Source organism: Bufo gargarizans, chromosome 5, assembly GCF_014858855.1.
Source record: "Bufo gargarizans isolate SCDJY-AF-19 chromosome 5, ASM1485885v1, whole genome shotgun sequence".
Taxonomy (NCBI): Eukaryota; Metazoa; Chordata; class Amphibia; order Anura; family Bufonidae; genus Bufo; species Bufo gargarizans.
In genome coordinates, this window is record NC_058084.1 from 368,143,649 (window position 1) to 368,168,617 (window position 24,969).

General features: G+C 40.2%; 1 protein-coding gene and 1 long non-coding RNA gene across 5 annotated transcripts in view; one reads left to right on the forward strand and one right to left on the reverse strand.

Annotated features, from left to right (window-relative positions):
* Positions 1-24,969, reverse strand: part of NEK10 (NIMA related kinase 10) — a 259,563-nt gene that overhangs the window by 40,853 nt on the left and 193,741 nt on the right. The window contains exons 28-33 of one of the 4 annotated variants that reach the window (XM_044293919.1): positions 23,980-24,060; positions 11,391-11,442; positions 8,020-8,057; positions 7,792-7,932; positions 3,371-3,471; positions 2,648-2,758 (exon numbers count right to left, since the gene is read on the reverse strand). In XM_044293919.1, coding sequence (XP_044149854.1) covers positions 2,648-2,758; positions 3,371-3,471; positions 7,792-7,932; positions 8,020-8,057; positions 11,391-11,442; positions 23,980-24,060 — 524 coding nt within the window. The remainder of the gene's footprint in view (positions 1-2,647; positions 2,759-3,370; positions 3,472-7,791; positions 7,933-8,019; positions 8,058-11,390; positions 11,443-23,979; positions 24,061-24,969) is intronic. The other 3 variants (XM_044293920.1, XM_044293921.1, XM_044293922.1) reach the window with 3 other exon arrangements.
* LOC122938424 lies at positions 221-2,782 on the forward strand. Its single transcript, XR_006390018.1, has 2 exons — positions 221-250; positions 2,669-2,782. It is a non-coding gene; the product is annotated as an uncharacterized LOC122938424 (long non-coding RNA).

Genomic DNA, 24,969 nt, shown 5'->3' on the forward strand with positions numbered 1-24,969 from the left:
CATCCACAGATCCCCCCCATAACAGTGTCCGTCATCCACAGATCCCCCCCATAACAGTGTCCGTCATACACAGATCCCCCCATAACAGTGTCAGTCATCCACAGATCCCCATTAATAGTGCCATCCACAGACCACCATTAGTTACAAAACCAGCACACCTTTTGGTTAAAAATATTTTTTTTCTTATTTTCCTCCCCAAAAACCTAGGTGCGTCTCATGGGCCGGTGCGTCTTATAGGGCGAAAAATACGGTAAGTGAAGTAATTGTAGCATAAGTGTAATGTTCAGCTACTGACAAAGGGAAAAGAACTTTGTGATAAAACGTTTAACTTCAAAATCATTAGTGTGGGAGATCCTCACGGGACTTATGACAAATCTGAAGAAATAATAAGCTTTCTTGGTTTCCTTGTAAATCATCTCCAATGTGTGCCGTTTTCCAATAGCTGTTTATTGTAATCACATTAAAGGGGCGACGTTTCATGGGAAATTGGCTGTCACTTTCTCGATTTTTTTTGTTTTCAGAAATATCCTTTATTATCCATGATGTGTTAAATGTGCATATTTACAGCTCAGTACGAGATGTCAGTGTCAGTCATCCATGAGGGGCATTAATAGCACTGTCCTTGGATCCAAGGACACCCAGTGACGTACATTTATAGAAAGAAGGGACAGTAACAAGGGAATGCATTTAACAGGAAAGTATCCAGAGGTAGCCTGGTGATTTTATGTTGCTCCTTGGGTATGAACTGTATTATTGTATATACCATCAAGCACATCTAACTTCCCATTTTTACCTTGTATCTTGTTCTTACAATAAAACATACTCTGTTAAAAGGATATATATTGATCAGGAACACATTAACATCCTATAAAAGTGTATAGAGCTTTCTGTGTATACAGGAAGTTTCGAAAAACAGGATGCTTTATAGAATAGAATTGTATAAAAAGAATGTTCTATGCAGTACATATATAAAGACTGTTAACGTCATTAGCTGTGTCCAACAACCCAGATTATTGGGGTGCTATTTGACATAGTGTTTACTATGAAGAACTTGTGATCACAAGTGATCCTTGATAAAAAAATAATAAAAAAAAACCCTGTTAAAGTTTAAGGAGTCAAAACAGATAATTATGACCCAGCAAAGCCACTATTTTGTTAGTGATGCAAAGAAAGGAAACATCTTGTGTGAGGACCGGGGCAAACATCCTTTTATATTTCAAACTTTGGGAAATAAATGTGGAGGTTGGAGAAGAAAATTGGTCCAGTGCAAAAGAGAGTTTGGCTACTTTCACACTAGCGTTTCTATTTTCCGTATTGAGATCCGTTATAGGGTCTCAGTACCGGAAAAAAAACGCTTCCGTCTTGTCCCCATTCATTGTCAATGGGGACAAAGCTTAACTGAACAGAACGGAATGCTTCAAAATGTATTCCGTTCTGTTTGGTTGCGTTCCCATACTGGAGAGCAATACGGATCCGTCATGACCCACAATGCAAGTCAATTCCGTTTAACTCTGACACCATCTGACACAATAGAAAAGGGATTCGTCCCCCATTGACTTTCAATGGAGTTCATGACGGATCCGTCTTGGTTGTGTTAAAGATAATACAACCGTATCAGTTCATAACGGAAGCGTTTTTTCTGAACCCTGCTGAACGCTAGTGTGAAAATAGCCTTATATGGCATTTTAGAGACTTTTTACCATTGCAGATAAATATGCATTAACTTGAATCAAATAAAAGCATTTACTACTGAAAGATCTTAACTGCTATAAACACATTTGGGGCATTTTTTTTTTTATTATTGCAATCTATTAATTTTGTGCTAAACATAATTTTTTCAATTGAGTTTTATTAAGCATTTTCAACAGTTTTTTTTCCTCTTCTGCTTTCACTCTGTGCATTGTAGACTAGCAGGCTCTCTGCGTCACACTGAATACGTCATATAACTGCTCTGTCAGCTTATCTCTACTTTCTTGACAGCTCATAAACACTCATTAAAGCCATATTCTTATCAGTTTTCGATACGAATTTAGCATAAATTAGGAAATTCTAGCACTCCAAATGTCCAAATGCAAATCAAGACTTTATTTAAATAAGGCTGCAAATGCAATGTTTCAGTCTGAAAGGGTCTTCATCAAACTACTGCTGCTCTAGCTGTGTAAGGAGAAAGAATGGAGCCAGGGAAAACTTTTGGACCAAAATGTCACATGTGCAGCTGCATTTGGACCTTTGGAGTGCTAGAATTTACTGATTAATGATCTGGGGTTGGGATGCTAAGCAGTAAGCACCCATTAGAAATTGCAGAGTGCCACAAGATATCTGAGTGTTTATGAACTGTCAGGAGTTCAGAGATAAGGCCTACAGATCGAGCTGACAAAGCAGTTCTATGACTGATTCAGTGTGAAGCAGAGAGCTGTCTAGTCTACAAATGCACAAAGTGAAAGCAGGAGAGGAAACTGTATAAAAATAGGTACAATGCAATAATAAAATAAATTTCCCCCAAAGGTGCCCATAGCTTTTAAAGTAGATGGTCTAGGTCTTCTATCTAATATGAAGAGTAAACACCACATTAGATAAGATAAAACATTTTACAGTATATTTGACACTATTTATCATAATTTTTTCTCTAAAGCAAAGAGATTTATACCTTTTGAATTTCTGCTTTCAGGTTGCAGGGATTGCTCTGGAGACTGAAAAGAGATTTCTTGTATCGTTCCACAACCCTCCTTTTCAGGTTGTCATGAAGAGCAGGGGGAAGCTGCAGAACACATGCAAAATATGTCAAAAATGCTTGAAACCATTACACAACATATGATGGAGCCTACAAAATCACAAGATTGATGATATAATGCCTTTTATTTTTTGTGAAACTGTCAAACATCTTCATTTTGTGTACTGTTACTTTACATCCATAAATATGTTATTCTGTTAGACTGGCATCCACGGGACTGACATGCTGTTGGGCTAGAGGATTAAGTGATATACTTAATAAATATGGGTGAAAAAGACTTTCTGGATTACAGCCTTCAAGGAAGTCCTACATTAGCCATCTAAAGGTCCTTGGAAGGAACCATATAGTGATTACCAATATTTTTCTTCGCTGGCTTGATTCTTCTTAAGTGTGAACCAAAATTAAAAAAACTTTTATTTTTGTATTTGATCCTTAAGTATTTTAAATTATAAAGCAATTATATATTAAGACTGAACAAAGACTAAATTAGACAGATGCCAAGAAACAACAAGGTCCCATATTTTAGGACAATTACTGAACCATGATTGTAATAAATACCTGAGATCAGTTAAACTTTTCATTTTGAGCAACTGGATATTTGAGTATTTAAGAAATCCAGAAAAATCAGTAAATCTGTACCTGTGTAATGTAGATAATTTTGTGGAGCTGGATTAATATTTGTTGAATAGGATCACTGATTTGACGAACTTTTCTTTGTGACACTGCAATACCTGCAGATGCTGTTGTGTAGAAAACAAAAAGTTCCAACATGGAAGTTAAAAAACAAGTAAACAAACCATAAGAATACATAACGTGCTGCCTCCCACTGATACATGCCCATTTCTAATGACCTCTAAGATTTGTATGGTAACATAAAGGGGGCGGTTGGGTTTGCAAACATTTTATTGGCAGATCTTGACAATTTTGGTAAATCCTACGGAAAATTCTGAAATGTGTGAATTATCATCCTTTTAGTAAATTAATGAGGTATAATGAGTAAATACTGTATTGGTTTCTTATATCTGTAGCAAATATTGTTTTTCATACAGAGTAAAGTGTACAATTCTTCCCTTTATCCAACAGCAACTTCCACACTCCCTGCAATCAATTGCACTTCAGACCTGCACATACACCAATATTGATTGGTGACTGGCAGCTTTACATGCACTCTCCTATTTAGTTAAAAGATGGCTGGGCCATTGTGCAGAATAAGCACCTGTCACCTTTTCTGTTACCCCTATTCTCTTGAGAGTGCAGGCTTTTGTGAACAGGGCCCTCACTCCAATTGACTGAATTAGTAATTAGTTTGTTACTTTGTAATGTCTGATTAAATATTGCTATTATTATTATTGTTTCTATAAATAAAGTGTATGTAAAAAATGTTGTAAAATAGCGCTTTATAGAAAAGTACCTCTTTCCCCTATACATGACTATTGTAATGTCTGTAACTGTTCAGGATCTCTGCACTCACTGAAAAACCACAAGGACTATAAAGCGCAACTCTCGGGGCTGTGGAATCAGTGCTCCTGAGTGTAGAATATCATAGAATCTAGAGCACACCCCTTCTGGAGCAGAGAATGAAAAAAAACTGTACACAACGTGATTGGTTTAGGGAAAATGAAAAAAAAAAAATATATATATATATATATAGAATGCCATTCGATTGACAGGACCAGAAATTTTGTTCAGTCCTGACCATTTCATGCCTGCACCAATTAGCAGACCAAGAGCGGAGGCTCTGCTTTGGAGCTGGTCGTGGAACCTGCGTAGTCACATCTCTGAAAGGGACAGATACATTTATCATGAGGGTAACAATTTAGGTGCTATTCTTTATATTTCTTTTACTTCTACACAAGTTGTACCACTTCTATATAAGGTGTACCACTTGGAACCGAACCCGAGTTTGGGAAATGTTTTTCTACAGTACAAATGAATTTATAAAGTTATTACGCGAAGTCTCGCAAGACTTCGCGAAGCAATAACTTTGGCTCATCGGAGCCAATACATTCTAATACTGTACTATTCTAATTTATGCGAATCGACTTTGGATGTTTCATCCGAAGTCAATTCACTCATCTGTAATTTCAATATATAATGATATGAGCATAATATATGTCTTATTAAGGGAATAGTGTTTAAAATTGCATCTGGTCCAGGAATCATTCATGGATCCTGCTTCCAAAAACCCCAATCAGCTGTTATAATGACACCAGGAAAATTGCAGTTATTTCTAATGAATGGATGAACATGCAATGCATGAGCTTCAGCCACTAAAGCGAGAGTAACTCTTTGACAGCAGTTCTTTACTCTGGCTAAGGCCTCATGCACACGACCGTTGTTGTGTTCCGTTCCGCAAAATGGGGTTCCGTTGTTCCGTGATCCGTTTCCGTTTTTGTTTCCGTGTGTCCTCCTTTTTTTTTGGAGCATCACCAGGAGGAAGGAAAGTAAAAAAAAGTCAAGTATGCCATGCAAATAATAGGAAAAAAACGGACGCGGATGACAATCTTGTGTGCCTCCGCATTTTTTCACGGACCTTTGACTTGAATGGGTCCGCAAACCGTTTTCCGTGAAAAAAAATAGGACAGGTTATATTTTTGGGACGGACTGGAACCACGGATCACGGACACGGATGACAAACGGTGCATTAGCCGAGTTTTCAACGGACCCATTGAAAGTCAATGGGTCTGCAGAAAATCACGCTAAACGGAACAACAGACACGGAATGAAACAACGGTCGTGTGCATGAGGCCTAATAGAGGGGATTCAGAGTAGGGGACTCCTTCTATAATAGTAAAATTGCATACAGAAAGGGGTTGTATATTGTATAGTACTACACAAAATAAATGAATATCTAATACAACTGTCTACAAGGGTTTTTCTATTTATTAATTGCTCTTTATTCCTTTCATGGTAAGTGGAGAGGACTTGGATGAACAAACTAATGGTTATATATTTGCTTCATTACTGTTTCTCACTTCCTCTTTCTGCACTATTTCTTTTGCTTTACAAGTAGATTTGGGGTCATTTTTCAAACTGGTGTAAAGTGGAACTGGCTTAGTTGCCCACAGCAACCAGAGTCCACCTTTCATTCTCCAAAGGAGCTGTCAAAAAGGAAAGGTGGAATCTGACTGGTTGCTATGGGTAACTAAGCCAGTTCTACTTTACACCCGTTTGATAAATGACCCCAAATGTTTTTAAAATTTGCCTCCTATTGGTCCCAATAGGAAATTCACATTGCAGAAAAAAGAGGCACTTTATTCTATCCTACAGTTTGGGTTATCTATTTATCATATATACAGTCATCTTGGCTTCTTCCTTGGCTAATGATGCAGTATGCAGCCTTTCAGACATTTTGGGTTCATATATTTGGAAGGTAAATGAAGAATAAAGATCAATTTAGTACAGAACGTGAGTGGTTAGTATTCTGCAGTGTATGAAGGACAGGGCAGAGGCAATGAAAAGAAAGCACAAACGTTCTTCTTGCCCTACTAGATATACAGTATACTCTAGTTGACTACTAGAAGCCTACAACTGCTCAATCTGAGAAGAAGCAACGTTGTCTGTACGCTATAACCTCTCAAAAGACCAAGCCAGTCTGAGTTTTACTCTTTGCATTGCAGCGGTCAGAACTTTTTTTCTTTGATTGATGGAGTTGAGGCTTTGTTTTTTGCAAGAGAAGTTGTTGTTTATTTTAACAATATGGAAAACAAAGCAATTTAGTTTTTTGAATTTTATACCGTAATACACTATAAATTTATTGCATAGGTTGTTATGGTTATAATAACGATACCAACTATGTGAACATTATTTTATGTTTTGTGACTAGGTTGTACTTATTGTAGAAAAACTTTTTTTTATAATCTCATAGGGGGTAATTGTTAGGGCATAACTAAGTATGGCCAAACAACAGTAAATATCCTTCAGTGGACCATTACATTCCCTGTGATGCGATTAAATGGGGGTCTCAATCTCAGTCTCTCCTGCCGATCACTGCATTCAAATGGATAAACAGTGCAGATCAGAGGTGTCCCACATCAGATTGTGAGGTACAACTCTTTAGCCATAACACTTGTGACTCGTCTCATTGCTCAGAATAGACAAATAGAAAAGAAGAGATGACTGGAGTTCATGAATAGTGATATTTATTTCTCCTTCTCTTTGACTTTTTCCTTATAGACGGTTTGTTTCAACATTACATACCTTCAGAGGCAATTTAATGACCGTATAATACTCAATTTGGGCTAAAAATAATTTTTTTCCAGTTGGTCGTTTTTTTTAACAGTTTCTACAGCCTTCCCTTTCAGTGAATCTGCAGACTATCTTGCTTTCTGTTTTGAAGAGAGTCTGTCAGGCAGCCGCTCTGATGGCTGTATGTACATGTGTGACCCAGTGACATGACACATGAGTGACACGTCACCGATATGGCTAGTCATCAGCGGCCATGTGACCCATGTCAAACTGTTTGCTGACACGGGGAGATCCGGGTCCCACAAAGCAAGTGGGAGAGCGATGGAGACACAGTGGCGGGGATCAGGGAAGTATAAATTCCCACCGTGGGTCTGGCTATGCTGAGAAGCCTACAGAAAAGGTCCCCAAGGGTGTAACTGTCAGTTGCACCATGTAAATGTTCCTGTCAAGCTTTTCAGGCAGGTAAGGGGTTACACTTTCTTAGTGTCTGATTGTACTGTAACAATATTCCCACTCTAAATATTACTTTCTTTGTGTTTTAAATAAATAACTTATCCCTTAACCACAGGTACAAGTGCTCGGCTCTATCTGGCAGCCCCATAGAATTGAATGGAGTGGCTGCACGCTTTCGTGTCCGCTAAGCCATTTAAATGGAACCCATTCTGGGGGCCCCCAGTGATCAGATCAACGGCGGTCAGACGCATCCCATATCCTGTGGACGGGATACGTTGTTGTAATGGGTCAACCGGCCTTTAAGCATTGTAAAGCAGCTTGTGAGAACTTGTACAAGTATTCACATATGACACCTTGATGTAAAAAAATATATTCAAAGATAAAAAGAAAAAGTGCATAATTCCACTCAAAATATATACCAGAATGTTTCAGACTGTGAAGAACCACAGTAGAAAAACTGTGTGCAGGCCATTCTGCCCCTAACGAAGTCACTAGCTTCCTACTTTGAGACCTGAACACCAGTGAAGGAACTTTCAGAAGAAGATCAATAGGCAGCAAAGCTGAAGAAAAGAAAGGAAGAGATAGTATTTCATGTTATATCCTAAGAGAAACTTTCAAGTTTCTGTTCTCAGAAAGCAAAGAATTACCTGGTCTTGATTTTGAACCTGTGTTACCCGTGTGCTCCCTGAAAAATATAGAGCACAACATTTTGAAGTTAACCTAAGAAAAGAGTAGGTTTTATTAAACATAATAAGCAATAGCATATAAAGCGAAATGATGGTTTTAGCAGGTTAAATCTATCCACTGTATAAGTTATACAGTTTTCTAGTGTACTTTCTGAATCAACTGCTCACTTCTTACAGTCATTTAAAGGGAGTTTTCATAGTTTTCTGCCAGGGGTAAAAATCTGTCATGGTTAAGTAATGGACACATAGGTGCACGGCTTGTTACAATTACAGTACAATAAAAGGGGTTATCCCATGATTAATGTAAAATATGATAATCAGACATCATATAGTACATGACAATCGCTGGCAGCTTAGGAGGCATGACCTTCTCAGGAGGCATTTTCTTTCTGCTGCAGCTCTCTCATCATCACTGTTCAGGAGGCAGTTGAAAGATGGACTGAGCATGTGTGTCCACCTCAGCAAAGTGGACAGAGAAACAAGAAAAATAACAAACAGCAGGTGGCGCTATAGAGATATTTTTTATTGATTACGGTAACTCAGTGTGTATACTAAATTTTTTAATTACATGCAATTGTAAAAATATTCAGATCCAAAATCTGATTTGAAAACTGTAAAATATTTTTTGTGGGACAACCTCGTTAACATAACTGAGTCTTCCTCACTCCCCGCTTCTTTTTCATTTTGAGGTCCAAATGCTGCCAGTGTCAGAACGCTGGGGTGTTGTTGTCACGAGCTGTGCACCATTGTTTCTATTTAATGACCAAGCATCTCTCTATCCCCCCAGTGTCAGCTTTATGGACTGCCACCACCCCCAAATCTCAACACCATATTTTTTATTTTTATATTCTCTATTTTTGATTGGATTATTCCAACAGAAGATGTCTGATATTATCCTCCTCACTCCATGGTTCCTCTACATTTTGAGGTCCTAATGCTGCCAGTGTCATAACCCTGATGTGTTGTTGCCTGTAGCTGCAGAAAACCTCAGTAGTGAGGACAGTAAGTAAATGGGATCCAGGGTTGGAATTTTTCTTTGGTTTGGGTCTAGATTATTTATTCCATTTAGTCCAGAGTCTGAACTTCGATCCTGGGTCCACTGGTAGTAAAAATGAAGGTTCCAATGAAATGACTGTAAGCAGAAATCTTGAGAACCATGAAAATTGAGATCTTGTGCAGTTTTTCATTATTTAATGAGTACATTTTATTTGCTGAAGCCCTGATGTGCTTTTAATGCTCAATCCTAAAAGTTCCTACTTTCCTACATTCTACCGCGCCGTATGCAGAATTCAGCTACAGCTTAATAACACGTCCTAACACAGGAAGCCAATTTGGGCTGTCTACCTTAATCTTTGGTTACTCCAGGGAACATCTACTTACCAAGAGCAATACAAAAGATCATGTCATATAGCTAATAGACAGGAAACACTCAGTACGTTTTTTTAATCACTGAAATGGAGTCGAAAAACCGTCACTAACAAGCTTACTCCACTGTATCCATTGCCAGATGAAATTCCTACAGTCAATTGTTTGCTCCCTCTTGGCCTCATTAGACTCATGGTAGCCACATAGAGATTATTTTCTAAACTCTGTCAGCAAATATGTCTAGATTAATGTTCTAGAATACTGGAAAATGCTCATTATTTAAGAGGAATTGTGTATTCTTGGATGCCAAATGACAAGACACATTTAATGAAAGCTATGACAATATCATTTTAGGGCTTTTGACATACATTAGCCCTGCATGGTTTACCTGTCCCTGATCACAAATACATGAAGGGTTAATCAAAATTGTTATTCGATTGCACCAATTATTTGAGTAATAAATTGTTTTTCGGAATAATGGCATTACATTAGGAAGAAATAAAATTGATTTCATTTCCTGTACTTGACAAGAATTCACTTAGATTGATTATAGAATTAGCTTTACAGAGAAGGATTGCTACAGAGAAGTGGTACAATGGGCCAGATTTACAAATACTGTCTAAACCCCCTGGATGGAGCTTGTCACAGAGCCCCGGAGCTACCGCAGAACAGCTGCTCAGTGGGGGTGACACCCCATCAATCAGATAGGGATGGCATATAGGCCATCACTTGTAGAGGGTTGGACAATCCCTAGAATAAGTGTTTGCTACATGTTTTGCAGTTTCTGACATTGGCCGGCATTTCATAGCATAGTTACATTTTTAGCTAGATTCATCACCTGTGAAAATATAACAAAACTTGTCAAATATAACCCTCATAATACATACCCCCCCCCCCCCAGACCAGACAGTCCAAATATATACCCAATTTATCATTGTCTAGTCTAAAGCTTATATTAGACGCACAGATCTTGAAGGTGGCTTCCTTCCCGACAATGGCCTGCTCACTAGTGTAGGAGACCACTGCTATTACATGCAGAGATCTCCTCCTCAGTATGGGGAGGGGTGATCACTAATGCCATTGCTCATCCCCATACTGAATCACTGTTTGCCTGCAGCAGATTGCAATTACACGGCAAAATCTTCCGCTCACGAACAATCATTTTTCAACCTGATGAAAGATTCCAATTGCCCGATGAACGAGCGTTTGCTTGTTCATCAGCTAATCAGAGGCAGTATAACACTGCCAGATCATCGCTAATGAGCGTTCATATGAACAAACGATTATCTGCGCGTGTAATATAAGCTTTAGTTTATACCATCTGTTAGCTGGCTTACTTTTTGCTAAATGTTGTGCAAAAATGTAGGTGCAATTAACATACAATGACCCACATTTACCAATGCAGCATTAGCCACTGTAACAAATTTGCTGCACCTAGTGTACCTTTCAGCTGTTTAAATTTAAGACAGGATTAATAAATCTGCCCCACTGTATTTTGCAGGATAAGAACCAAGGAGAGATTTATCAAACTAGTGTAAAGTAGAACTGGCTTATTTGCCAGTAGCAACCAATCAGATTCCACATTTATTTTTCAGAACTCCTTTGGAAAATGAAAGGTGGAATCTGATTGGCTGCTATGGACAACTAAGCCAGTTCTACTTTATACAAGTTTGATAAATCTCCCCCAAAAGTCTATGAGCATTGAACTTTCCTTTCTCCATCAATCCCATTAGACTTTGTTTGGGGTGGCAGGGCTCATGAATGACCATTGTTCTATTCAAACTCTTTCAGAATGGATCAGGGCCCCTGTTTTAGTTATCGGTGAGGGTTCCAGTACTGGGGACCCCAAAGATTTGGTAGATAGGTGATAAACGTTTTTCATAGGATAAGCCCGTTAGGAATATTACCAGATATTTCAAATATCTAATGGTATTAGGTGTGCTGTAATATAACCTTAATATACCCACTTTGCTTGAGATATTTCTCCTCCAGAAGCGCTGACACTTCGTTTTAGTGTGCCTGCAAAAATACAAAATATACTGAATGTTGTGTACACGAGAAAACAAGAAATCTTCCAAAAAAGTCAAGCTGTGAATTTAGACATCAGCTAAACCATTACATTGCTTATTGATTTTTAGTTTCGTGATTTTATAAGAGGTTGTCCAGGATAAGAGGAAACCTAGCTGTTTTCTTCAGTGCCAGGCCGGTCTATAGGTTATACCTGGTATTGAAGTGAATGGGACTGAGCTGCAGGACTGGATTGCAATACCACATACCACGGGTGGGCAGGTGTGGCGCTGCTTCTGAAAGAAAGCAGCTACGCTTTTCTTATCCTGCACAAAATTATATATAATTATGCAAACGACCATCTTTTTGGTCCATGACCGATATGCAGTTTTTGCGGATAGCACACAGACCCATTCATTTCTAGGGGTCCGCAATAAAAATAATAATAATAAACACACACAGATGTCATCCATGTGCTGTTCACATCCATATATCCATCCTGCAAATTAAAGAAAATGTTTTATTCTTGTCTGTTTTGCTATAATAAATTGGTATTGCTGCAGTTGTACTGACCCACAGGATTAAATAAATCATGTAATTTATCCAGCACAGTAAAAAGCAAGGGAAGCAAAATGTATAACCAAAACCGTACCACTGAAAACTGCAACTCTTCCCACAAAAAGACAAGCCCTCAAAACTTCTCACGAGTGGTCCATGGTTACATCCAGACAGTTCCCTGGTCAAAGTACTCAATTAGACGATGCATTATTTAGCATGTTTCAGCCATTTCTGACCCTGAGCACATGTTTAGGCAACTTTTACTTTCATTATTGACAAATGGTCATTGAGACCAAAAAAGCCTTCTATTACGTGTGCCTATTAAAGGGTTTCTGTCATCAGAATTAAAGTATTAAACTAGCTGACATTAGCAATGTGCTAATGTCAGCTGAACCTAATGAGCCTATTCCTATATGTATCTATGCCCCCGTTACACCAGAAATCAAACTTTTATAATATGCTAATTAGCCTCTAGGAGCGGGGGGGGCGGTGTTCCTGCTCCTAGAAGCTCCGTTCTCCCACCTCTAGATGCGCCCTGCTGCCCTTGATTGACAGGGCCAGGCAGCCTTGGTCTCCTGCCGGCCCTGTCTGCCATGGATCTCGCGCCTGCACTGTCCCGTTCAGCTTTCGGCGCAGGCGCAGTGATTGAAGGACGAGCGCCCAGAGGTGAGAGAATGGAGCTTCTAGAGTCTGTTCCTAGAGGCTAATTAGCATACTATAAAAGTTAGATTTCTGGCGTAACGGGGGAATAGATACAAGTAGGACTAGGCTAGTTAGGTTCAGCTGACATTAGTACCAAACCACTAGTGGACCGGGTGTCTTAATAATCATAAAATATAACTTTTTCTGAATATACCTCAAAAGCCAATAACTAACAAAGACAGTAAGAAAACAAATTACAAAAACAGAATCTCAATCCACATCTCAGCATGCTGCCTAGTCATAACAATAGTAGTAAGATACGGTCTTACCACTCCAGACGTATGGACAATGTGCAATTACAATGTATCCTTCACTGCAGTGGCAGAAGGATGTTGGTGGCTGGTGCTTCTGATATTAGCAGCATAAGGTTGGAATACTCCTATAGTACCTTTGTCATAATGCCCTACTTGGTGTGGGTGAGGGGACTATTAAATTTGGCTGCCTAACAGACACAGAGCACCTGTCCCGATAGGGGCGATCCCGTACGGAACCTGTCCCTGGTTCGGGGCCTATTACCTATACTCGGCCTCACTAATTCCCTAAATGCCATGTTTCATCCCTACTTTGGGACTCATCAGGGGATTCCCTTTAGTGAAGAAAACTGCAAGACACAAAAAAGGGAAACACACAATATATTGCTAAATAGTAAATGGAGATTCAGGGACTAATACCTGAAAGTATAACACCAGTAATACTCACTACTTGATGTCAATGTCTCTTCCCAGATAAGGGGTGAACACAGAGGGACAGTGGTCCGAGTGTGCCTGAGTGTGGGGAAGTGTCCCCTATAAACCACAGCCTCACTGTCGCTGCCAGTGGATGGAGAGCGCTGGCTTTTGCGCCCTCCATCTCATTTAAAGTGCGCCTGGCTATGACGTGCCCTCCTACTTCCTGTATGCAAAATGAAAGCATGCCCGTGGAACGCACACTGTGCAGTCCACAGGCCGGAAGTTGGGATCATGTGACCGGGGAGCCGCCTGACGCGTTGTGTGGCATGGACTCAGTGTAGCTCGTTGCTAAGCAATGGAATGGACGCCGAGCCCTGTGCAATGCTGTCACAGATATTAGAGTAAATTAGAGTCATAGTTGACTCCTAAATGGATTTAAAGGCTAGTTACAGCACTGGCCAAAGAGAAAACAGCTATTAGCTGATAGGAGGTGATTATGTCAGATAAAAAAATGCTGCCGACGACAATAAGCGTACACAACACTATGGACCACCACCAGCATATCCAGAAAATAATAAAGGTGTATGTATAAGGCCTCATGCACACTACAGTTTTTTTTCACAGTTCGCAAAAAAGGGTTCCGTTGTTCCGTGATCCGTTTTTTTTCCCGTGTGTCTTCCGTGATTTTTAGAGGATCACCAGACATGAAAGAAAGTAAAAAAAACAGTTGTTTTGGTGTCCGCCTGGCCGTGTGGAGCCAAACGGATCCGTCCTTACTTACAATGCAAGTCAATGGGGACGGATCCGTTTGACGTTGACACAATATGGTGCAATTGCAAACGGATCCATCCCCCATTGACTTTCAATGTAAAGTCTGGGTATATTTTAACTTGAAGCGTCCTCATCACCATGGGAACGCCTCTATGTTAGAATATACCATCAGATTTGAGTTATATTGTGAAAACTCAGATCCGACAGTATATTCTAACACAGAGGCGTTCCCATAGTGATGGGGACGCTTCAAGTTAGAATATACTAAGAACTGTGTACATGACTGCCCCCTGCTGCCTGGCAGCACCCGATCTCTTACACGGGGCTGTGATCCGCACAATTAACCCCTCAGGTGCCGCACCTGAGGGGTTAATTGTGCGTATCATAGCCCCCTGTAAGAGATCAGGTGCTGCCAGGCAGGAGGGGGCAGACCCCCCTCCCTCCCTTCCCAGTTTTAAATTCATTGGTGGCCAGTGCGGCCTCCCCCCCCCCTAATTAAAATCCCCCCCCCATATACTATGGCCCCAGTTGTTCCCCCATCTTTATATTATGGCCCCAGTTGTGCCCTCATACATATACTATGACCCCCAGATGTGTCCCTATACATATATTATGGCCCCAGTTGTGCCCCCATACATATATTACGGTCCCAGTTGTGCCCCCATACATATATTATGGTCCCAGTTGTGCCCCCATACATATATTATGGTCCCAGTTGTGCCCCCATACATATACGATGGCCCCAGTTATGTCCCCACAGATATATTATGGCCCCAGTTGGTGGCAGCGGAGAGTTCCGATCGGAGTCCCAGTTTAATCGCTGGGGCTCCGATCGGTAAACATGGCAACCACGGCGCTACTGCAGTCCTGGCTGCCATGGTTACTTTCCTCAGGAATGGAATCAGGGGCATGTGCTGATTACATTGGACCATATGTATGTATGTTCACATTCCGTGCTACAACTGATTAGCGGGATAATCCCATCTCTAAATGACACATTATATAATATAATACACACCCTGCCTCGATTCCTGCCTAAAACCTAACTCCTGTGTCCCTACATGTTTCGCCGAGCCTGTCGGCGTCTTCAGGGGAAACTAAACAGGTCTAGTTTAGTTTAGTTTCCCCTGAAGACGCCGACAGGCTCGGCGAAAAATGTAGGGACGCAGGAGTTAGATTTTAGGCAGGAATCGAGGCAGGGTGTGTATTATATTATATAATGTGTTATTTAAAGCTAATCAGTTGTAGCACGGAACGTGAACATACATACATAATATATGTATAGGGACAGATCTGGGGTCATAGTATATGTATGAGGGCACAACTGGGGCCATAATATAAAGATGGGGGCACAACTGGGGCCAAAATATATGTATAGGGACACATCTGGGGTCATAGTATATGTATGAGGGTACAACTGAGGCCATAATATAAAGATGGGGGCACAACTAGGGCCATAGTATATGGGGGTGGGGATTTTAATTAGGAGGGGGGAGAGGGGAGGCCGCACTGGCCACTAATGAATGTAATACAGGGAAGGGGGGGAGGGGGCCGCACTGGCCACCAATGAATTTAAAACTGGGGAGGGAGGGGGGTCTGCCCGCTCCTGCCTGGCAGCACCTTATTTCTTACAGGGGGCTATGATACGCACAATTAACCCCTCAGGTGCGGCACCTGAGGGGTTAATTGTGCGGATCACAGCCCCCTGTAAGAGATCGGGTGCTGCCAGGCAGCAGGGGGCAGTCATGTACACAGTTCTCAGTATATTCTAACTTGAAGCGTCCCCATCACTATGGGAATGCCTCTGTGTTAGAATATACTATCGGATCTGAGTTCTGCGATCCGTCTGTGTGAAAGTAGCCTACGGACCCGGATCACTGACGCGGATGACAATCTTGTGTGCATCCGTGTTTTTTCATGGACCCATTGACTTGAATGGGTCCGCGAACCGTTGTCCGTCAAACAAATAGGACTGGTCATATTTTTTGGACGGACAGGAAACACGGATCACGAACGCCGATAAACAACGGTGCATTTTCCAAGCTTTCAACGGACCCATTTAAAGTCAATGGGTCCACAGAAAATCACGGAAAACGGAACAACGAACACGGATGCACACAATGGTCGTGTGCATGAGGCCTAAATCTAAAAACAACGCAGAGAGGTAATTGTATAAGGTGGGGACACCTAGATACACGTTAAACCCTTCATATGAAGCAGCTAAAGTTTTGCTGCTGGTTCAAGGGTAACTGTGACGCGTTGCATTCAGAAGTGAACCGTAGGCCGATGTCATTGATGTTAAGGTTTTCTGCCCAGGCAGTGAATGACTCAGAACTGCCGTTCCAAATCACAAAGACATTGTCAATGAACCGTGCCCACTTGTGAATCTGCTGTGTTTCTATTTGAGTATCATCCCCAAAGACAGATGTGTTCTCCCACCAGCCCTGGAACATGTTAGCGCACACCGCTAATGTCAGCTAGTTTAATAGGGTTAATTCTGATGACAGAAACCCTTTAACTACTCAAATAAAACATAACTTTTATTATGTCTTGCACAACTATTGACTAATAAAACAGGTTAAAACGCTCAGCTGTGTCATTTGGTTTCTTTGGATCAGTAATTTTTGCAACACTGTTACCGTCACAGTGTGATGCAGCAATTTCAGGGATATGATGAGCTGTTTAACAAACTTGCTACTATCATTCCTTACTCTGTCCCTGCACTACTTGTGTACATTCTTTCTGATTCTATCCCTGATACCTAGTGCACACGCTGTCTAAAAACAAATCAAGCACTGCCCCCCCGACATGTTTTGGCAGCTGATCTGGCGTCTTCAGGGGATTTGGACAGAACGTGCTTTGAGGGGGCGGGGATGATCCTTTAAATCCTCTGTCTTGACCTCATTTCATTGTACATCCTATCGCTTTTCATAGTGTTGTTATATAGACCTGTTAAGTGTAGCGCTCTCGTCTCACTCCTGAGTGATGTACCGCTTCGCTTCTGCAAACCTTTCCTCCCACTGGTATATTGCGCATGATCCTGCACTTATACCGCGCGCCATGTTTGGATGTATTATGCGCATGTCAGAGGACTTTGCATTTTCTTCCCCTCCATCGTGTTTGACATGGTCTCTGCTTTACCATTAGTGCTTGGATGCCACTTGTACGCATGTCTTTAGACTTTACTCACTTTTTTAGAGAGTGTAGGAAGGCGCAAGGGTCCATCATTGATGGAGATAGGAACCGGTAATTTTGTGTTTCAGCGGCAGCCAGTGCTTGCTGACACTGTTTTTACTTAGTGTGGCTGTAAAGCCAATCCGGGCCAGTTCTTATTGGGAGCAGCCAAAGAGCAGGGTGGGTGGCTGTTCCCCACGTTCCAGGCCAGGTTTTGGGCTGGGATTTAAAAACCCAGCCAGCAGCTCAGCTGATGTGGAATGATCCTCCAGGTGATAGTGTAGCTGTGGAAGTTCTGTGTTTGGGAGCTAAGGAGTTCCACCTTGCTGCAAGGCTGAGAGCCGCATGAGAGCCGCCTGCTGGGAGTCTTGCTATGTGAATTAACACCAGGACCCTGCAAAGTATTGTTTTTCTTTTCTGCCTTTTTGTGTGAATAAACACTGAACTTTTGCTTTTCAACCGTGCTCTTGCCTTTGTATTGCGTCCGCTTACCCCGCCTACCAGAGCAAATCCCTACAAGAGACATATGATTTATCAATTATTCATTATTAGTAGTAGCGGGGATCATACATGTATAGAATGAGCTTTCCGAATATAGTGTATATAGAAACTCTTAGTTGTTATCAAATTAGAGCTCTATATACGTCTAACATAAGAAGACTTGATGTATTCATATATTTTCATTAATTTCAATTATGTTTACATGAATTATATGTACATTCTGGATACATATATTTTAATAGATGAATTTCTTATTGTTTTTAATCTCTCTCTTTTCTTTTTTTTTGTATTTCCAAGAGTAGTTATTTTTATCTTATATTATGAATGTCCATCTTTTGATGTCAACATGTCAATTAACAATTATTTTAAATAACCCATTTTTTATAACTTTTTGATTTGCGTATCTCTCACTTTTTCTCTTTTAATCATGGATTTATTGTTTATAATTATGTTGACCTTACATACTTTTATAGTCTATAGATAGTATTATTAATTATCAGATCATGTACCATAATTTATTATAATACTTCCAATATTTATTCCTATGTTTTATTTCTTATTCTGATTCACTTTTCTTCATAAGTTATTATATTTTTATTAACTGGTTGATAAGATCCCAATATTTATTGTAATATAATCAAATAATAAAATGGGCTGGCTCACAGTATATTTGCATCCACATTAATTTATTAAATCAGTAATAAAAAGTAAAAAAATAAAAATTATTTAAAAATGCTTGATTAATGCATATCCTTGTTTATTGTAATATAGGTAATTTTGACATTATTAATATTTATCATTCCAAATGGGAGGGTTTCAATGAAGCTCTCTATTTTTCTATATTATCAGCTGAAGAACCCCCTCATTTTTTAGTTATTTTTTCTTTTAGTCAAATATAACTATTCACTTTTCGTTAATTTGTCATCATAATATTGTAGAAAACACAGACTGTCAGAGAAAGGACACATATGTGAATCCCTCATTTAGTCCTAGTAAGACTTTTGAATCAATATATCCATTTCATTTCTTCCTGTTGTAATTTTTTGTCTATGTCGCCTCGCCTTGGGCCTAATTTTACTCTCATAATTCCCCAAAATTTGAGATTTCTCGTATCTCCTTTATGTTTATCTTGAATATGTCTAGACAGAGCTGTATCCAATTCAGTATTGATACAGTTGAGATGTTTGGATATTCGTTTTTTTAATTCTTGTATTTTTTTCCCTATATATAATTTTGGACATGTAAATTGAATTGCATAAACTACACCTGTAGAATTGCAATTGATGTATTCTATGATTTCATATTTTTTATTGTTAACTGGGTTAGTGAATTCTCTCCTTGGTACCATTTTTTCACAAAATGTACAGTCTTCGCATAAAAATTATCCTATTGTGGATAGCCATGTATTTTTATGTTCTTTTCGGTCTAATTGAAAATGGCTGTGTACAAAATTTTCTTTTAAGTTATTCCCCCATTGGATTGGAAGAAATTACTTCTCTCAGTTCGTCATCCATCATCAAGATATGCCAATGTCGTCTCAAGATATTTCAAACCCTCTCATGTTGTACATCATACGTTCCTATAGCGTATTGTTTTTTTGGAGTCTTCATTTTTTGTGATTTGTTTATTGTCTGTTAACAATACAGTTTCTTCCGTATTTTTTGCTCTCTTATACACTTTTCGGAGGAATTTCTTTGGATAGCCCCTTGCCCTGAATGTATCATATAGAAATTAGCTTTCTTGCTCAAAGCTATCATCTGTTGAGCAATTACGTCTTGCCCGTAGGTATTGGCCTACTGGGATGCCTCTTTTAAGAGCAGTGGATGGTAGCTTTCCCAGTGAAGAAAGTTATTGGTAGATGTAGTTTTCCTGAATACTTCTGTGTTTACACTCCCGTCAGGTTCAAGGTAAATTCTCAGGTCCAAAAAAATTCAGATTTTTGTTATGTAAATCTCAAACCTATCTGATCATTATTTAGTACATCAACAAATTGTAAAAAGGGGTTTTCAGTGCTCTCCCATCAAATTAAAATATCTTCAATATAACGACCCCAAAATAAAATGTGTTTGGTGAAATTAACGTGCTGTTCAGTGAATACTATTCTTTCTTCCCACCATCCTAAAAATGAATCTAAAAAACTTGGGGCACAAATCATCCCCATAGCTGTACCAGTTGTCACAGTGCGGTTCACGGTGATGTTTTCCTTGTAGGCTGGCTGCATGCGCCCTTGCGTATTGGCTGCAGGCTGAAATTCTGTGCAGGCTGGTTGCTCGGGGCTGCGTGCTGGCTGCGGTGTCTGTGAACCGCCTGTGTATGTTTGCTCTCCCCGTCTCTGCAGTGTCACGGGAGGTTGGTTCCCCATGATGCTTCTGTTTGTCTGTAGTGCCAGGTTGGTTGTGCTCTGGCATACTGGCTGCGGGTGTCTCCGTGTAGGCCGGTTGCCAGGGGCAATGCCCGGTTCTTTTTCTGTGTATCCTGTTGTTCTGTGCTCTGGTTCGGATGGGGTTAACTCCCTGTTTGTTGTGCCTGGGTGTGGCTTCCCAGGTGCCTCGTTACCCAGCTATTTAGACCTGTGAGCTGTCCTGAGTCCTGCCTTCGGAAGAGGGTTCCTGTGGTCCCCAGAGGGGGATTACCCATTCTCTGGTCTGTGCAGCTCTGCCTGGGGCCGCTTAGCTTCTACCGCTTGAGGCGCATGCAACTGCTTCTGTCTCTGCTCTGCCTATTCTGTGCAGCTCTGCCTGGGGCCGCTTAGCCTCTACTGCTTGAGGCGCAGGTAACTGCTTCTGTCTCTGCTCTAGCCTGTTTTGCACCTTGTATCTCTGTTCTGTGATTATCCGTGTATTCCTTTGCTCCTGGTTACGTCTCTGTCTGTGCCTTCTGTTTATGCTTCCTGTTGGTACCTAATTCAGGTACCTCCTGGTCTGTCTGGACCAGCTGCCACTGACTTGGTTTATGCTCTGGAGTAGCCCGTGGCAACTACCTCCGGCCCAAGGCTATCCTGACCATCTGAGGCTCTAGTGAATACCAGGTGTTGCTTAGTCATGCCCCTCCAGAGTATTGCCAGTCAGTGGCACAGTCTAAAGACTCAATAGATGTGCAAGACATAATACAAATTGCATTTATTTTGAGTAGTTAATAGGCATATGTAATAGAAGCCTTTTTTGGTCTCAATGACCATATGTAAATAATTATTTAGCATGTGACTCCCTTTCAGCATAAAAAAATACCAAGATCCAGGGAGCATGTACAGTGCTGCCCATAATTATTCATACCCCTGGCAAATTTTGACTTAAAGTTACTTTTATTCAACCAGCAAGTAATTTTTTGAAGGGAAATTACATAGGTGTCTCCCAAAAGATAATAAGACGATGTACAAGAGGCATTATTGTGGGAAAAAAAAAACATTTCTCAGATTTTATTTACATTTGAGCAAAAAATACAAGATGTTCCGCACTGTTGAAAATCTCAGAGGAAGTGGTCGGAAGCCAAAAGTGACACCTATGCTGGCCAGGAGGATAGTTAGAGAGGTAAAAAAGAATCCAAGGATCACCACCAAGGCCATCCTGGTGAATCTGGGCTCTGATGGTGGCAATGTCTCAAGGCAGACAATCCAACGGACACTGCACACTGCTGGGTTCCACTTCTCCAGATAAGAAACACAAAAGCTCGCTTGGCCTTTGCAAAAGCTCATCTGGACAAAGAAGACTTCTGGTCTTCTGTGTTATGGTCAGATGAAACAAATTGAAACGAATTGAATTGTTTGGTCACAATGATGTTTCCTTCATTTGGCGTAAAAAAGGAGAAGCCTTCAACCCAAAGAACACCATCCCCACTGTCAAACATGGTGGTGGGAACCTAATGCTTTGGGGGGGTTTTTTAGCCAATGGACCAGGGAACCTAATAAGAGTAAACGGCACCATGAAAAGAGAGCAATACATGAGGATTCTCAACGACAACATCATGCAGTCTGCAGAGATACTTGGCCGTGGGCACCAGTGGACATTTCAGCATCACATTGACCCAAAACACACAGCAAAAGTGGTAAAGAAATGGTTAGCAGACAACAACATTAACGTTTTGGAGTGGCCCAGCCAGAGTCCAGACTTGAATCCAATTGGGAATCTGTGGAGGGAGCTAAAGATCAGGGTGATGGCAAGAAGACCCTCCAACCTGAAAGATTTGGAGCTCATTGCTAAAGATGAATGGGCAAAAATACCTGTGGAGACATGCAAAAAGCTGGTCTGCAATTATAGGAAGTGTTTGATTGCTGTGATAGCCAATAAAGGCTTTTCTATTGATTATTGAGAAGGGTATGAATCATTTTGGACTGGACACTTTTTGCTCAAATGCAAATAAAAGCTGAGAAATGTTTTTTCCCACAATAATGCCTCTTGTACATCATCTTATTATCTTTTGGGAGACACCTATGTAATTTCCCCTCCAAAAATTACTTGCTGGTTGAATAAAAGTAACTTTAAGTAAAAATTTGCCAGGGGTATGAATAATTATGGGCAGCAATGTATATAGAACTGGTTAGAGAGACTTGTGAGCATGAGAAGCCAGAAGACCTGTGCAGCTGTAACCACGAGCCATTTAAAAAAAGACATATCACTGCAAAATAAGATTCTACATCATGTGGCAGAGTGAGACGTTCCCGGTACATACATTTGTAAAAGCAGCCGCTTACCAATTACTCTCACTCTAATTACACAGTCACAGCTGATAAATTGGAATGTATGATTGTGTTCTAATGTTTCCGTTTGAATAATTGGCCCCATGTTGTTTCAGCTTTAGAAACCTTTTGATTTGCACATTGTTCTGTGTAGATCTTATTTGGGGAAGAATTTTGCTTTCACATCAGTGTCTAAGTAGTTGAAAGACTTTTTGAATAAATTAGCGAAAAATTCTTTGCACCTTGTTTAGAATCTGCCTGTGGACACGTGTATGATATCTTTGACATTGCAGCCAAACTCATAAAGTTCATTTATGTTCTGTGATGTGGCATCTTGCTTGCTTTGTTTGCTGCCTGACATAGGATGACCCTTCTTTTCCACCTGCTATACCTTCGTATGGTCTAACACCTTTCCCCTAATTTCTGCAAAATTTCGTAGCTGTAGGAAACTTTGACCACCTTAGGTCACGCAGTGCTTTTTTCCGAGGAGAAAAAGGGTATTCTTGCAAGAAACCCAACAGATCCCATTATAGTGAATAGGGATATAGCAGGCCCCACTGGTGTCCCGCTATACCAGATACGGCAATTCTGGTAGTCTGCTCCTCAGCCGGAACAGACTACTGGAATACAGTACCTCAGATGTTAATCTGCCCTAACTCTGTCTTATTCTACTGAATTAAGATCTTCAGTTTCAGTATAAGTGCCTTGCCTCTTATTAAGACTTGTATTTATATTTAGGGCTATGTTTAAATAGAAGATGTCATCAATTTTATTTTATGCAAGAAAAAAGGTGGCTCTACTCTCTATTGGGAGGGATATGGTGCTCTTATCGTGACAACGCTCCTAGTCACTATAAAAAAAAATATTATAGAAATAGGCACTCAACCATCTGGGGTCATCATAAAAACTCACGTTTATTCACATATGAATCCATAATATCAAAGGACTGACCTAATATAAAACCTATATAACACAAAAATCTAAATACAAAATATGAATAATAAAAAACGCAATTTAAGGTGGATTTGTAAATTGCGTTTTTTATTATTCATATTTTGTATTTTGATTTTTGTGTTATATACGTTTTATATTAGGTCAGTCCTTTGATATTATGGATTCATATGTGAATAAACGTGTGTTTTTATGATGACTCCAGATGGTTGAGTGCCTATCTATTTTTATAATCATCAATTTTCTGCTGTCCTCACTGGAGCACCTAGAGGAAACCCATTGAAACACATTGAGAACGTACAAATTCCATGCAGATGTTGCCATTTTCAGCTTCTAATCCAATTCTAACCAGTGAGATACCGTGCTATTTTTAATGAAGGGAAATTTTAGATTTGGCCTTCAGTTGTGAGCAAGGTAGGATCTACAATAAATGTTTGACAACTAGTGTCGGGAACTGTATTAGGGAAACAGCAGAAATGTGGTTGCTTGATACGTTACATTAAAAGTGAAACCTTCAATAACTATCTCATGTATTACACAACTCATTCATACCCGTAGTTGGCCCTTTAAAATAGTTAGAGCAGCTTGAATTTTTAGATGTGTCCAGTTCATCTTCAAGTTCTGAAAAAATATCTGACAAAACAAGACAAAGTGCAGAGTAAAACAAAATAAATATAGAAATGTATGCAATTAATAAAAGTTAAAGGGATTGTCCCATCTTAGCCTTTCATGGCCAAGGTCAAAATAACCACAGTAAGTGCCGGCCAGGGAGGTGGAGTTAAGAAAATGGCCAAGCAACTGGCACTCCACTGTTTCTATTAAGTCCCACAGCAGTGAATGGCAGTAGTGTAGCACAGCAAGCTACAGTGTTTCTGTAACTCAGGAGTTTCTGTAAGTCCATCCACCCGTAAGAGTGGAGGGGGGACAATGACACACGAGTCACATTATTATCACCACCAGTCATGATCATTATATACTGGCACTATAGGGAGGCATTATATATACTGGCACTACAGTGGGGCATGGAGGAGCATTATCTACTGGCACTACGGGGGGGGGGGGGCATTATATATATAATGGAACTATGGGGGCTGAGTGGCATTATACATTGGAACTATAGGGAAGCATTATATATAGATATAGATATATATATATATATATATGCACTACAGGGGAGTTATAACTACAGGAGCCATTAGAACTACAGGGGGCACTGCAGGAGGATATTTATAAAAAAAAAGGGGACAAAATGATTGTGATATATTACTGGGGGTACTGTAGAGGCATTATTATTATTGGGCACAATATGGAGGGCATTGTTTCGAATGAGGTACTCTTGGGGAGTATTATCACTGTTGGCGGCACTATTACTAAGTGCAGTCTAAGAGCACTATTACTATGTGGGGACTATCTGTATGGTACTGTTATTTTTGACAGTGTAGGGTTTGAAAACATGGGCATTGAACATCAGGCACAGAATTGGGAGTAGCAGCAGGATGACAGTGGTCTGTATAAATTTGAGGGCTGATCTAGGTACTGTAT